This window comes from Tenrec ecaudatus, chromosome 5, assembly GCF_050624435.1.
Source record: "Tenrec ecaudatus isolate mTenEca1 chromosome 5, mTenEca1.hap1, whole genome shotgun sequence".
Taxonomy (NCBI): Eukaryota; Metazoa; Chordata; class Mammalia; order Afrosoricida; family Tenrecidae; genus Tenrec; species Tenrec ecaudatus.
The window spans coordinates 133,675,723-133,688,577 of record NC_134534.1 but is presented as its reverse complement, the minus strand read 5'-3'; the positions used below and the strand labels follow the sequence as shown (position 1 = coordinate 133,688,577).

At 42.3% G+C, this 12,855-nt stretch overlaps 1 protein-coding gene across 1 annotated transcript in view; it reads left to right on the top strand.

The window, feature by feature from the left end:
• The window catches only part of TAFA1 (TAFA chemokine like family member 1), a 198,333-nt gene that overhangs the window by 44,162 nt on the left and 141,316 nt on the right, over positions 1-12,855 (top strand). Inside the window, exon 3 of the mRNA XM_075550881.1 lies at positions 1,605-1,745. Within this exon, the coding sequence (XP_075406996.1) occupies positions 1,605-1,745 (141 nt within the window). The remainder of the gene's footprint in view (positions 1-1,604; positions 1,746-12,855) is intronic.

Below are 12,855 nucleotides of genomic sequence, written 5' to 3'. Positions count from 1 at the left end.
GTCAGACTGGGCACAATACCTGCACTGTGTCTCTGATACTCTCCCCCATAGCACTGTGGGTCAGTGAGGGGGCATCATGTGTGGTGGTGGGGCCAGCCCCACAGTCCTCTCTGTGCATTGGCTGCTCCAAGCACAGGGCTTGGTGGGCCAGGATGCAGTTCTCTCTCTCTCTCTCTCTCTCTCTCTCTCTCTCTCTCTCTCTCTCTCTCTCTCTCCCTCCCTCCCTCCCTCCCTCCCTCCCTTCCTCCCTCCTTCCCTCTTATTTTGCTCACATGTCTGGGCAGACCACTCACCTGGGCAGTATCTTCAGCGCTTTCCTCTGTAGTGCAGTCTTCTGGGGCAGGGCAGACCTAGCTGGGACTGGGGCCAGCCCGCAGACCTTTCTGTTAGTTCGCTGCTTCATACTGGTGTGTTACTTTGGCATCCCAGGTTGAGGTCTGTTCCTTTTCTTGCTTTCCTGTGGAGACATGGACAATGCCCCCTCCCCACACCATGTGTGGGTTAGTGCCCACTTCCCCAGCTATCTGCATCCTCCTTCTTTTTTTCCTTCCCCTATTGTTTGAAGTGTCTACCACATACAGGATATTAACATATTCCTTAAAGTTTATAGCACAATAAGTTTTATGTCTGTCTGCTTAACAAATGTTTGCTGTTTCTCTGCCAATTGGATGTTAAATGCCTAGAACCCTAAATGTTATGGGCCTAGTCCTGTGAAATGCAAAGGTTCTTCCTGAACTCAAACCTTGATGATGGGAGAGTTAATCCCCACCCCCATTTGCTGGTCACGTGAGGGTGTCTTTTGTGTCCCTGGAGAGCACACTTAACTGATACCCTGCAGGTCCACAAGACCTGGTAGTTCACCGATGGTACTTTAGACAGTCCAGGGGCCCTTGTTCAGATCCTAGCAGCGTGTGCTATGCACTAGGTTGCCAACGAACCTTGCTGGATGCAGGGACATGCTAGAACCAGTCGATGAAGCCAGATGGGTGCCGAAAGCTGCCATTTCAGGCCCCCTTTAAAGCCCATACCCATTTTCTCTGGTGACCCCGTTATGGTTATGTGGCTAAGATCTGGGTTTGGGGAAAGCCACTCTGGAAAAGAACTCCCAGGCCAGATTTATGATTCGGGCCCTGGAGAGTGGGCAGCAGCAGAAACGCTGCATCAGGCAATTTTTCTCTGCTCCGGAAATTCCCCGTCACCCGAGCATCTTCCTTATCATGAGTGGGAGCGCAGAGCATCTTAAATGCAAAGATAATATAGGCCAGAGCTCCCCAAATAGAATGCACCTAAATCATGAAGCTTCTTCATTCTGTGCTCTCCTGTGTCTCGATACAGCCATCCCACATCTGTCGCCTCTTGAGGGCTCTTCCTGGGTGGTTTTCTGGTGGCATTTAAAGTCTAGTACTGTAATGCCGATCTTTCTCAAGATTATCCATCAGTGGGCGAGAGAAGCTCTTAGTAACTTTCCTCTACAGAAACAAATGGTCATTTCTGTCCCTTCCCCTTGCTCCACGGCCGCCCCAACTCCCACAGGCCTGCTCTGATATTTGGAATGGTTGCCGAGTGAGTTCTCAACCATGTCCCTTCTCTTTCTCTCTCACCAGAAGGAGGGACGTGTGAAGTGATAGCCGCACACAGATGTTGTAATAAGAATCGCATTGAGGAGCGGTCGCAAACAGTAAAGTGCTCCTGTTTACCCGGGAAAGTGGCCGGAACAACCAGAAACCGACCTTCCTGTGTTGACGGTAAGGGGCTCGTCGGGACTCTCTCTGTAGGTGTCCATGTGATATTCACCATGCTTGATACGCTTTCTCGTTTCATCTAAATATGGCTCAAGATAGCGGACGGCTATGTTACTGTCAGTAAAGAGCTTGGATTCTTTATTCTCTGCGCATGGATTGTCAGATCAGCTCAATTTTGCCTATTTTTCTCGCTGTCTTTTTAGAAAAGATTAAGCCAAAGTGCTTTTGGTTTACTTTATCAAATCAAGAAATGAGAGGTTTCCAATCCCTTGCATAGTTTATTAAAATAGTTACAAAGCGGTAAGCATAAATATGCAGGGTTTGTGGGTGAGACATTTACCTGGCCTGGTTCAGGACCTCTCATATGGCCATGGCCAAGACCTGAAGGTTTAATGCTTGTTTAGTTGCTGTCCGCTTCGACTCAGGGAAATCGTGTACACAGCAATGAGAGGTTGCCCTTCTGCTTTGTCGTCATGGTCATTGGTATGACTGGTCCATTGATGCTGTCCTTGTCTACTGCCTTCTGACCTGGAGGGCTCACGTTCCATTAGGCAGACTGTATGTGATGATGATGATGATGATGATGATGATGATGATGATGATGATAGTAAAGGAGACAACAGCTTATGTTCTAACCTTTAAGCACAATATATGCCAAGCACTGTTCTAGATCCTTGAGATACTCCTATATTCAGGAACAAATAGAATTGCCTAGAGTACTTGCCATATGCCAAGTAAACTATGTAAACCATTCTCATTAAATACTCCATTTAAGGCTCCTGAAACCCTAGAAGGCAATGCATCAGTTATCTATGGCTGCATAACACCTCAAAATTTAGCTGCTTAAAGCAACAAACATAGTCTTGCAATTGCAGAAATGTAGCTTAACTGGTCCGGGGATATTTCATGTGGTTCTGGTTAAGATCTGAAGGCTTAGCCTCTGTTAGCGGCTATCACCTTTGATTCCTAGAGGTGTTCCATGGAGCAAAATGACATGTTGTATTGTCCAGGCCTGCTTCATCTCCATGGTCACTGGTATAATGGCATTATTGTATGTTGCAGGTCGTGGGTAGAACCTTCCAATCGAGAGGGTTTGTCTGTCAGCAGTGTATCAGACAGGCTTCTCTTGCAATCCATAAGATCTGTAGTGGGTTATATTGGGAAGTTGATTGCCAGGCCATTTTTCCTACTACGTCTTGACTATCCCTCTGTCACCTGCCTATCATCGTGATCTTACAGGTCTTTGAGATCCCAGTGGTATCACTTCTGGTGTCACAGCAGCACACGACCTGCTTCTACAGTATAAAAAGCTCAGAGATAAATGGTGGGAGGGCCTAATTTGTCCTGCATAACTGTGCTACAAGGTTGTTTTAAGGTGACTCACTCACATGGCTATTGGCTGGTGACCTCAGTTCCTTACTAAGTGGACCTCTCCATAGGACCATGCTGTCCTCACCACAGGACAGCTATCTCCCCTAGTGATCCAAAGGAGGAATCCAGAAGACATGGTGTCTTGTGTGACCTATTCTCCAAGTTACACTTTATTATTCCACAACATCCTATTGGTTATGCAAATTAGTCAGTCATTATGTCAGGGGACTACAAGGGTTGGAATGTAAGGAGGCAGGGATCATTAAGGGTCATTTTCACAGGTAAATGGACTCTCATCTCCATTTTCAAAATGAAGAAATTGATGCTTAGAATAAGAAAGTAATTTTCCCATATTCCTGTGGCTCTTTACTAAAAACTTGACTATTAAACCCAGTTTCATTTGCTCTAAAACCACCTGTTGGTTCCCATCTTTTGAAAAAATTTTCATGTGCTACTCTGTAAGAGTGAGTAAGTTTTAAAAGGATTACATACAAGGGGCTACCCCCAAACAACTGGAATTGCCCTGGGCAGAGGGGAGCTTTTGTAGTAAGCATTTTTCCCACTAAGCACGCATGAAACAACTCACTCTGAGTTAATGCACCCAGTGGCGTCACCGGGGAAGGTTCTCTAAAATTCACAGTGAAATTTTAGGTAAAAGCCATTTCACTCAAACCTCGTTTTTTGTGATGGTTAATTTAAGAGAACTGCATTTGGCTATGACATGTGTCTCCTGCCTGGGGGCTTGCAAAGGCAGCGCTATGGGAAACACACACATGTGCAAGTGGCTTTCTCATTGCAAAAAAGGTGAAACGTCGATTGATGACAAACCTCATTCCGGACATTTGTCAACTTCCTGAACGGATGAAAATGTTGCCTTGTAATGCATGTGGAGTTTCTTCCACCAGGTCCGACTGTGAATCAAGCTTTCTATCTAGAGATTCTGAAAAGATTGTGTAAGAGCGGGCGACAAAAAAAGGCCTGATTGGTGGCACATGGGGACTACTTTTGCTACCATGACAAAGCACCTGCTCTCGCAAGCATCTCAGTGCACCAGTTTTTGGCAAAACCCAGCATGCCTCTCTTGCCCGTGTGACATTTTTGTTTCTGCAAATGAAACTCATCCAGTAGGGCAAGAGCACGTGGATCAGCTCTCCATTCTACACAATGGGAAGGTGGCCGATTTTGAAAAGGATTTGAAAGAGAAGCCAGTAAGAGAATGCACTCTGGTCAGTGGTGCTCAAATGGGGCAGTTTCTGTTGCACACCCCTGGGCTGTATCTGGCAGTGTCCGAGAGGATTTTCAGTTGTCACACTGGGAAATACTGCGAGTATCTTGTGTGTGCAGCCAGGGATGCGGCGGCTAAGCAGCCTGCCTTGCTCAGGACAGCTCCCCCAGCCGAACTTGGTTATAACGAATGTCAACAGTGTGGCTGCTGAAGCCCCCTACCTGGTGTGCCTGTTCTACATGGCAGTCTGCACTCTCTGCGCAGGGAAAGGCCAGAGGCTAGACTAATAAAGTTGTTTTGTTTTGCCCTTCTTATAGGAGGAAACTGTTGGCTCTAGAAGCAAATAACCATTATAAAACCATGATGGTTTCTCATGTTCTTTGCCAACGAGAGCATTGAGGTTATTAACGATAAATCTCCATTTTGTTTCCAGTTGATTTTTATTATGTCTAATGATCTAGAAGTAGAACTGCCTTCGGGATTTGGATGCAAGGCACACAGGCAGAGGTGGAAATGGCTTCTGGCCCCTAGTGTTTCTGAGAAGTTAAACCACATAATGGTAGTATTTTGTCACTCGGAACAAAGTTGTTTGACTTTGGGAAATCTGAACACTTTAAGGTTTGCAGATGAGAGGATTACAAACCTTCCAAGAAAAAGTCAACTCTGTATATAGAGTATTCTTTAGTCTGAAGACGTTAGTTCATCTTTTTCTTGGCATTTCACTTGTTCAGAATCCTGAATCCGTTGGCATGTGTGTGTAATCCTGTGCGTTGCTGTTATCCAAATTGTTGATGAGGCCTAGGTCTCTAGATACAAAGTAAACCTGGAGTGTAGATAGATATGAACCACACCAGTGTACGTGTTACAGTTGTTTATGATGAAATCCTTTAGACTGGAGTTCATTCTGAGCTGGACCAATTACCAATACAATGACCTTGGACATAATTGCTTGCTGAACTTATTTCCTCATCTGTAAAATGGGAATAATAATTGTTTCAATTTTATAAACCCATGGTGAGAATTAAGGAACTCGTGTGTATAATGTGTTTTCACAGAGTCTTGTTCCCATCAAGTGCTTACTAAATGATGCTGTTTCCTAGCTTATAAAAAGCTTGATAATATTTAAAGAGATAGATTGTGGCACAGTCTTGCTTCCTGTTAATTAATGACATAACATCCTAGCCACCTTCTTTTCTCTTCTTAATTTTTTAAAAACATTTTATTAGGGGCTCATACAACTCTTATCACAACCCATGCATATACATATATCAATTGTATAAAGCACATGTGTACATTCTTTGCCCTAATCATTTTCTTTCTTTTTTTACATTTTACTAGGGGCTCATACAACTCTTATCACAATCCATACATATACATACATCAATTGTATAAAGCACATCCGCATATTCCCTGCCCCAATCATTCTCAAAGCATTTGCTCTCCACTTAAGCACTCTGCATCAGGTCCTCTTTTTTTTCCCCTCCCTCCCCGCTTCCCCCTCCCTCATGAGCCCTTGATAATCCACAGATTGTTATTTTGTCATATCTTGCCCTATCCAGAGTCTCCCTTCCCCCCCTTCTCTGCCGTCCATCTCGCAGGGAGGAGGTCACATGTGGATCCTTGTAATCAGTTCCCCCTTTCCAACCCACTCACCCTCCGCTCTCCCATTCATGAACAGACGTGGAGCATTCCATCAATTAGGGTGATGGTGACTGGTTGCAGGTACAGCAGGTGTTCAAACATGGAGTCTGAGGTAAAGGCTTCTGGGTAGGCTGTCATCACTTATGGAATTGTGCACATGCAGCAGGCAGTGCCTCGGGTTCGAGTCTACTGCCTCTGTGGTGTTTGCGCGAGGTCCTGGTGTGTGGTCTGCTCCTGCTCCTATGATGACTGCAAACTGGTCAGAAGGGTGAATGCTTTCTACTGAGATACCTGTGGTCCAGAAGTGTGGATATCCCTCTCCATGGCCCCTCTGCACTGGCCTGAGTCCCTTCTGCACTGCTGAGTCCCTTCTGTGTGTGCTCCTTGGCCACCATCTTGCTCCATCGTGCCAATTTCTTTTCTTGGAACCACTTCCAACTAATGATACTGGATCTCACTTATACAGATAAATCATCATCAGGAATGTACGCTCATTATGGGAATTTTGAAAACTACAAACATACATCTACATCTTAAACATCCATAACATCTCTCAGAAATTATTATTCCTTTTAAGATAGCACTTTAATGCCAACTCAGAGAGACCCTGTGGGACAGAGTAGAACTGCCCCTGTGAGGAGAGCCGGCTGGTTGTTTCACTGCTGCCCTCGCAGTTAGTAGCTCAACGCGTGACCTCTATGCCACCAGTACTCCTTCCTCTCGTTTTTTTCCAGAGTTAATTAGCACATGCATCCCAAAGGTCTTTTCTTGAAGAAAATGCTTCACTATTGCCTTGTGACTTTTTTGCCTGATATGATATACATCTCCCAAGTTAACATGTATTCTTCCAACAACACCATTGTTGATAGCTTCATATGATTTTAGAGAATCTCTATATAGTTAGCTCATTTGTCCATATTTTTCTTTTTTATTTTATTTAGCTAATATATCCACTTGAAAACCTTTACAAAGTCTTGTGCATTTCCCTGCAGTTCCCCGAGTGCAGAGAAACCATCTTTCCTTCGCCCAGCAGCTGCCGACAATGCACACACTGCATCTGTCCTAAACAAATGATGCCTTTCCCATGGCAGCTGCTCGGATTGCTGTCATTTGTTCACCTTTAAAATTGCAGGTCAGTTGCCTTCTCCAGTGTTTTCAAAAACAGACGAACAGCAATGCGTTTTAAAAGGAAGCACATATTGCATTGTTCCGTGGTTCAAATAGGAGGCCAAATTATTCAAAATGTGACCATTTGTGGGTATAATTTTATCAACTTCCTCAGAAGTATAATGTCTCATATAGTATGTGGTACCGTTTTCAAATGCTTGGAATTTATTTTAGTAGATGATTATACCCTTGAACTCGTGCCTAGCACTATTTAGGAGTGTGTATAAGTTGTTCAATTTACAATGTGCATCCTGTGTGTTTTATTGCTTATTCTACTGCCTAAAATGGGAGGCCATCCTATTCAATATGTTTGGTTGAGATGAACTAAAACTACATAATAAGCAAACATACAGTAATTTCAAATTACTTTTCAGGGATGAAAGTTAAAGTCAAATAAAGATTCATAAAAAAGAGGATGATGATTCAAAACACAATTGATTATTTAAGGGAGAATTGTTCTAAGCAGGTGACATAAATCAAACAAAATTAAATTTACAGGAGGCTTGAGGAGCCCTGGTAACATAGTGGTTATGCATGGGGCCGCTAACTACAAGGTTACAGTGTGACCTAACCAACCACTTAATGGGAGAAAGACTGGGCTTTCTACTCCCCAAAAGAGTGACAGTCTGGGAGACCCATGGGGCAGTGCTCCTCTTTCCTCTGGTGTGGCTGCGTGTCAGACTTCACTCAATGGCAACGAACTTGGGTTTTGAGTGTTGTGACCTGTGTAGCATAAAAATTAATCCCAGTCTCACCGGTTTAAGAATAATGTAATACAATTAATGTTAAAATATGATTGATGACATTTTGAAGGCTTGCCATATACGAGATATTCATGTAAATATTTTATAACTTTTCATTTACAGTAGAACCCTAGACCTCAACACTAATCCATTCTAGAATGTGTGTTGAGATGCGATGTGGCTGAGTCCCAAATTAATTTTTTCTGATAATAAATAACTGAAAACGGATTAATCCGTTCTTGACCATCAAGTTTTTACCATAGCCATGCCGTCTTTTACAAAGCATCACACAGAAATTTCAAAGTAAATAATTCAGAGTAAAATAATATAATTTAAATAAGAAATACAACATTTAAAAAGTTTTTAGCAACTACAGTCTGGCCCCTACCTTGAGCTTGATGGGGATCTGGATCTGTGGGCACGAATGTGGAGAGGAGGGATGCGCTGAGTGTCGGTGTTTGGAAGGGGAATTCCCGTCCATAAAATCAAATGGCAGCTGCTTTTCAGTGTTTTCCAATTTTGCCTTTTTCCACTAGGACCTGGCTGGCTTTCTCTGAAAAAATAAAAAACTAAAAAATAAATCTGTCAAATGTGGTCTGCTTTTGGTGTTTCCTTAACTGTTTTATAAAAGGGTTTACTAAATTATCATCAAGAATATCAATTATATGGTTAACCAGTTCCTTATCATGAAGATTCTTATCGAAAAGCACTTTTTTAGGATACATGTTTATAATCTAAAAGCAGTACAAAGAGCCACAAAAACTAAGAAAATTAAAGCAAAATGTTTGGCACACAGCCACAAAAAGTTTAAACGACACGTACTAACAACGCCAACTAACGCGGAGTGACTGAAACACGAACTGCTTTTGTTGACAAATAACCCGTGCGAACAAGAGCTGCTTTAGTTGACAAAAATCTGTGCGTTGGGGCTGATTCTGATGCTTTGTTTGAGCTCCGATGCAAAAGTTTCCAGACATTTCGGGTCAAAATTCGATTATGTCGAGCGCTGATGCGGTCGAGTACCGGGGTTCTCCTGTTTTTAATCCTGAATCCTTAATTGTTTTCGATTGAACTGATCAGGAAATGGAAGCAAAGTAATTTGATAGGTTCAACATCGTGCAGCCTGTGAGTGGCAGCCAGGAAGCCAGTGTAGGCTGTCTGTCTCACCATTCAGTAAACATATGCGATCAAGTATGTGGCACAGACACAGGTCATACGCTACAGCCTAGAAAGCGCACTTACGTGGATCCTTCAGGAAGGATCCAGTGGGGCAGGCAGTACACGCCCACCCCACCCCCACTCACCCTGAGAGATGATTGGTTATCCCTGTCAGAAAGTAGAAACTATTATATAAGCAATGCGTTCGGTTGTACAGAATGATTGAAACTTCATCGATGAAGGCATGAGGGGGACCAAACGCCTGTCTCCTGGAAAAACGTGCACGCATTGTGCTCCACTTTTATTCTCATGTAATTTATGTCTTAGGAGTCCTGGTGATGCTGTTGCATTGCTACCCACAAAGTGAGCAGTTCAAATCTACCAGCTGCTTTGTAGGAGAAACATGAGGATTTCCGGCCCCCCTAAAGATTTCTAGCATCAGAAACCCGAAAGGGCAGTTCTACTCTGCCCTGTACTGTCACTGTGTGTCCTAATCTGCTTGATGGCAGTGAGTTTAAACTGAGCTCACTGCGACGAGTGGATTGGGGCACAAAGCGACCCTCCACAGGGTTCCGAGGATATACATTTATTCAGGGAGCACATAGCCTCTTCATTTTCTCTGAGGAGCAGCTGATGGGTTTGAACCAATAACCTTGCAGTTAGCAGCTCAAGGTTCCCTGCGCAGGAGGGTGGTAGAAATGTTGGGGGATAAATTGTTTAAACTACTAGTTAGTTTGTGGACAGGAATTCTTAAATGGACTGGGTTTTTAGCATGGCCCATTTAGAAAAAAATCTATGATAAGTTCATATGCCCTTCATTGTGACTCAATATAAACATGACCATTTCAATGGCTGCAATTATTAGTAATTTTGACTCAATACTCTCATTTTTCTCAAACCAGATCACCAATTGGAGGAAACAAGGAGAGGCCTGATTACATCACAGACCTTGCTAGCTCTCCTAGCTATGGAAATCTCATTGTTTTTAAACTGCTAGTACACAATTAATATAATGACAAAATAGACATACACTCTCAGTAATAGCTGTGAAAGAAGAAAAATCACACTATAACAGAACGCGTTGCTTCTGGCTTATTATAATGTGCTTCCAAGATGAGAATAAAGGGACAGAAAAGAGATTTACAGAGAGACAGTCAGACTGACAGGGAAGGAGACACACAAAGAGGATGTGGGAAGGAGAGAATCAGAGAGAAAGAAAGAGGAAAAAAATCAATTGACACTTAGGAGAGATATTAAAACAAAAGGTATCGATTTGATTCATTTTTTCCAAATTACTGCTTATTTTCAATCTTGAAGTTTATAGTTTTGCTTTTGTTACATGTTACAAAAAGTATAAAATAACATTTATTTGACAGAATTAAAAATTAACAGTCATTTTTCAAATTGCCTGATTTAAAATTGCAGAAGCACAATCTCAGCAAAAATTTCTTCTACAGCTTCCTCCATTAGAAAACACGTAATAATTTTTTGGATCATATACCATCATATTCTCCAAAGAAAGTCCTGGTATTGAAAATATCTGAAAATGGAAGGAAATTTGAACTCTCCAATAGTTGTCCAAGGAATCAAGTGAAATAAGTAGGGAAAATACCAGAAATAATTGACCCTTTGTAGACTTTCGAAATATAACACCACAGAGGAGCCGAGCTGTCCTTTGTACAAAGTCCTCGAACTTTAAGCCAGGCTTCCTGAAGCCTTTTGGTCATGGTCTCCTTTAGTGCATATGTGATTCACATTCTGCAGCCCCAATATTCCAGGAGACAGAGTGTTGATCAAACTACTATTGATTTGATGGCTTCTATTCCATCCCCTCCCTGCTCCCAGGAATGGCTTTTAGTTCTACTAAGTTCACTAAAAATTCCGATACCAAAGCTGACCAAACACTACCCAGCGTGTTCCAGTAACGATGAGATCTATATTACCTCAGTGACAGGTCTAGTGTGGAAATCATCTAGAGACCTTCGTGAGCAAACAATAATGAAAAAGCCAAAGCCCTTATTTTTATTCACAAATATAAACGGTTTGGGGGATGGAAAAGATGACCTACTTTGGTTCCACCATTTATTACTTGTCAGCCCCACACAATGAAGGACCAAGATAATGAATTGCCGTGGTGGGTCAGGGATGCTCGCTGCAGCAGTGGTCTGTGGTCCCTTCATTAACAACGCTGTTTGAGACTTGGTTTATGGGCTTCAGCTTGGTTAATGGGATCCGAACTCGTTTGGCTTCATTAGGGTTTTTCTGAGGGAGAGCTCTGAGTCACAATTGCAACTGTTCTCATTTTAAAAGAATCTTCTAGCGAGCCATGGTAAAACTGTGGCCTTTTTTCAGCCATAATTTCGGATTGTATATAAATTTCCCTTTGAAACACCATGTTTCCTTTCTGGGCACCTATACCTGCCTGGGTAGGCAAGTCATGCCTTTGTCAGAGAAAGGACAGGAAAGAAGTACAAATGGGATGGGAGGCACGTTTATCTGTCTCAGAATAAAGAAAAGAGGAATTAGTATTTAGAGACCCCTTCAGGTATCTTTAAGAATGGAAGTTATTATTATTATTATTATTTAGTGTAGAGCAGCAGTTTCAAATGGGCAGTTCACTAGCAGAAACCATCCTCAGACCTGGTCTGCAGGTTGGTGGAGTGTGGGACCAGTGACCTTTAGGAGCCTGTGCGTAGGACAGCTACTCCTTAGTTCTTGTAGGAGCCACTCACTACCTCAGTTACTGTTGACTTGCTTCTGACACATGGCGACTTCCAAGTGTGTCAGTATAGAACTAGGCTCTATAGGATTTTAATGTCTGGGATTTGTTGTTGTTTGAATTAAATCATCAGGCCTTCTTTTGAAGTGCCACTGGGTGGACTTGAACCTCTTGCCTTTAAGCTGGCAGCTGAGCCTGTTAACCATGTATAGCACCGAAGTACTCCGTAGGACTTCCGGTGGGTGGGACAGATTGCAGTTCTCTGCCTAATCCTTAAGATGAAAATGTTAACACCTACCTTCCATAGTCACTGCCTTACAACGCTCAAGTTTGTTAGCAAATTAATTTGTTGGAAAAGGTGTTTTTATCTTAAAGCTAATATGTACCACTTGATGAAAAATAGAAATCCATATACACTCCAACAACAATGAAAGATAAAAATCAAAATAATTCCCCCTTTCCTCCTGTTTTGTTCAATCCTCTCCATATCCCAAATGCCAAAAAGAGCAACTGTTATCAGATTTCTATGTATCTTCCCAGAAAATATCTATGCACAAACATCTATGCACAAACAAGCCTCTAAAACACTGGAAGTGAAACAGTGTGATATTACATAAATAGTCTGAACTTATATATATTTTAAATATATATAGATATGGTAAGTAAACAGTTCACTGAAAGATAGCAAAAAAGGGCTATTGACCATAGACCAAAAACGCTCCCCATCACTCAGTTGAGGATACGTAAATTGAACACTCAATGCTTTACCCATCAACAAGGCAGAGATGGAAAGTTCAATGATGGCCAGCAATAAAAAGGGAGGAGAGAAAAATTACACTTATGTCAACTCAATGATAAGCAGCTTACAAACTGATTAGTTTTTCTTTACTTTTCTCTAATTATCTCACCAAAAGGGGAAGGCAAAAACAAACTTTTGTAATGATGTTTGGGACAGAATACAAATTATGAGTGGATTGTAACTGCAAGCAGCAATCTTATTCAGACACTATTCTTAGACATACCTTTCTAACACATTTGCAGTTCAGGAATCTAGTTATCCTCTAAGAAATATTCCAATATCTAAACCAC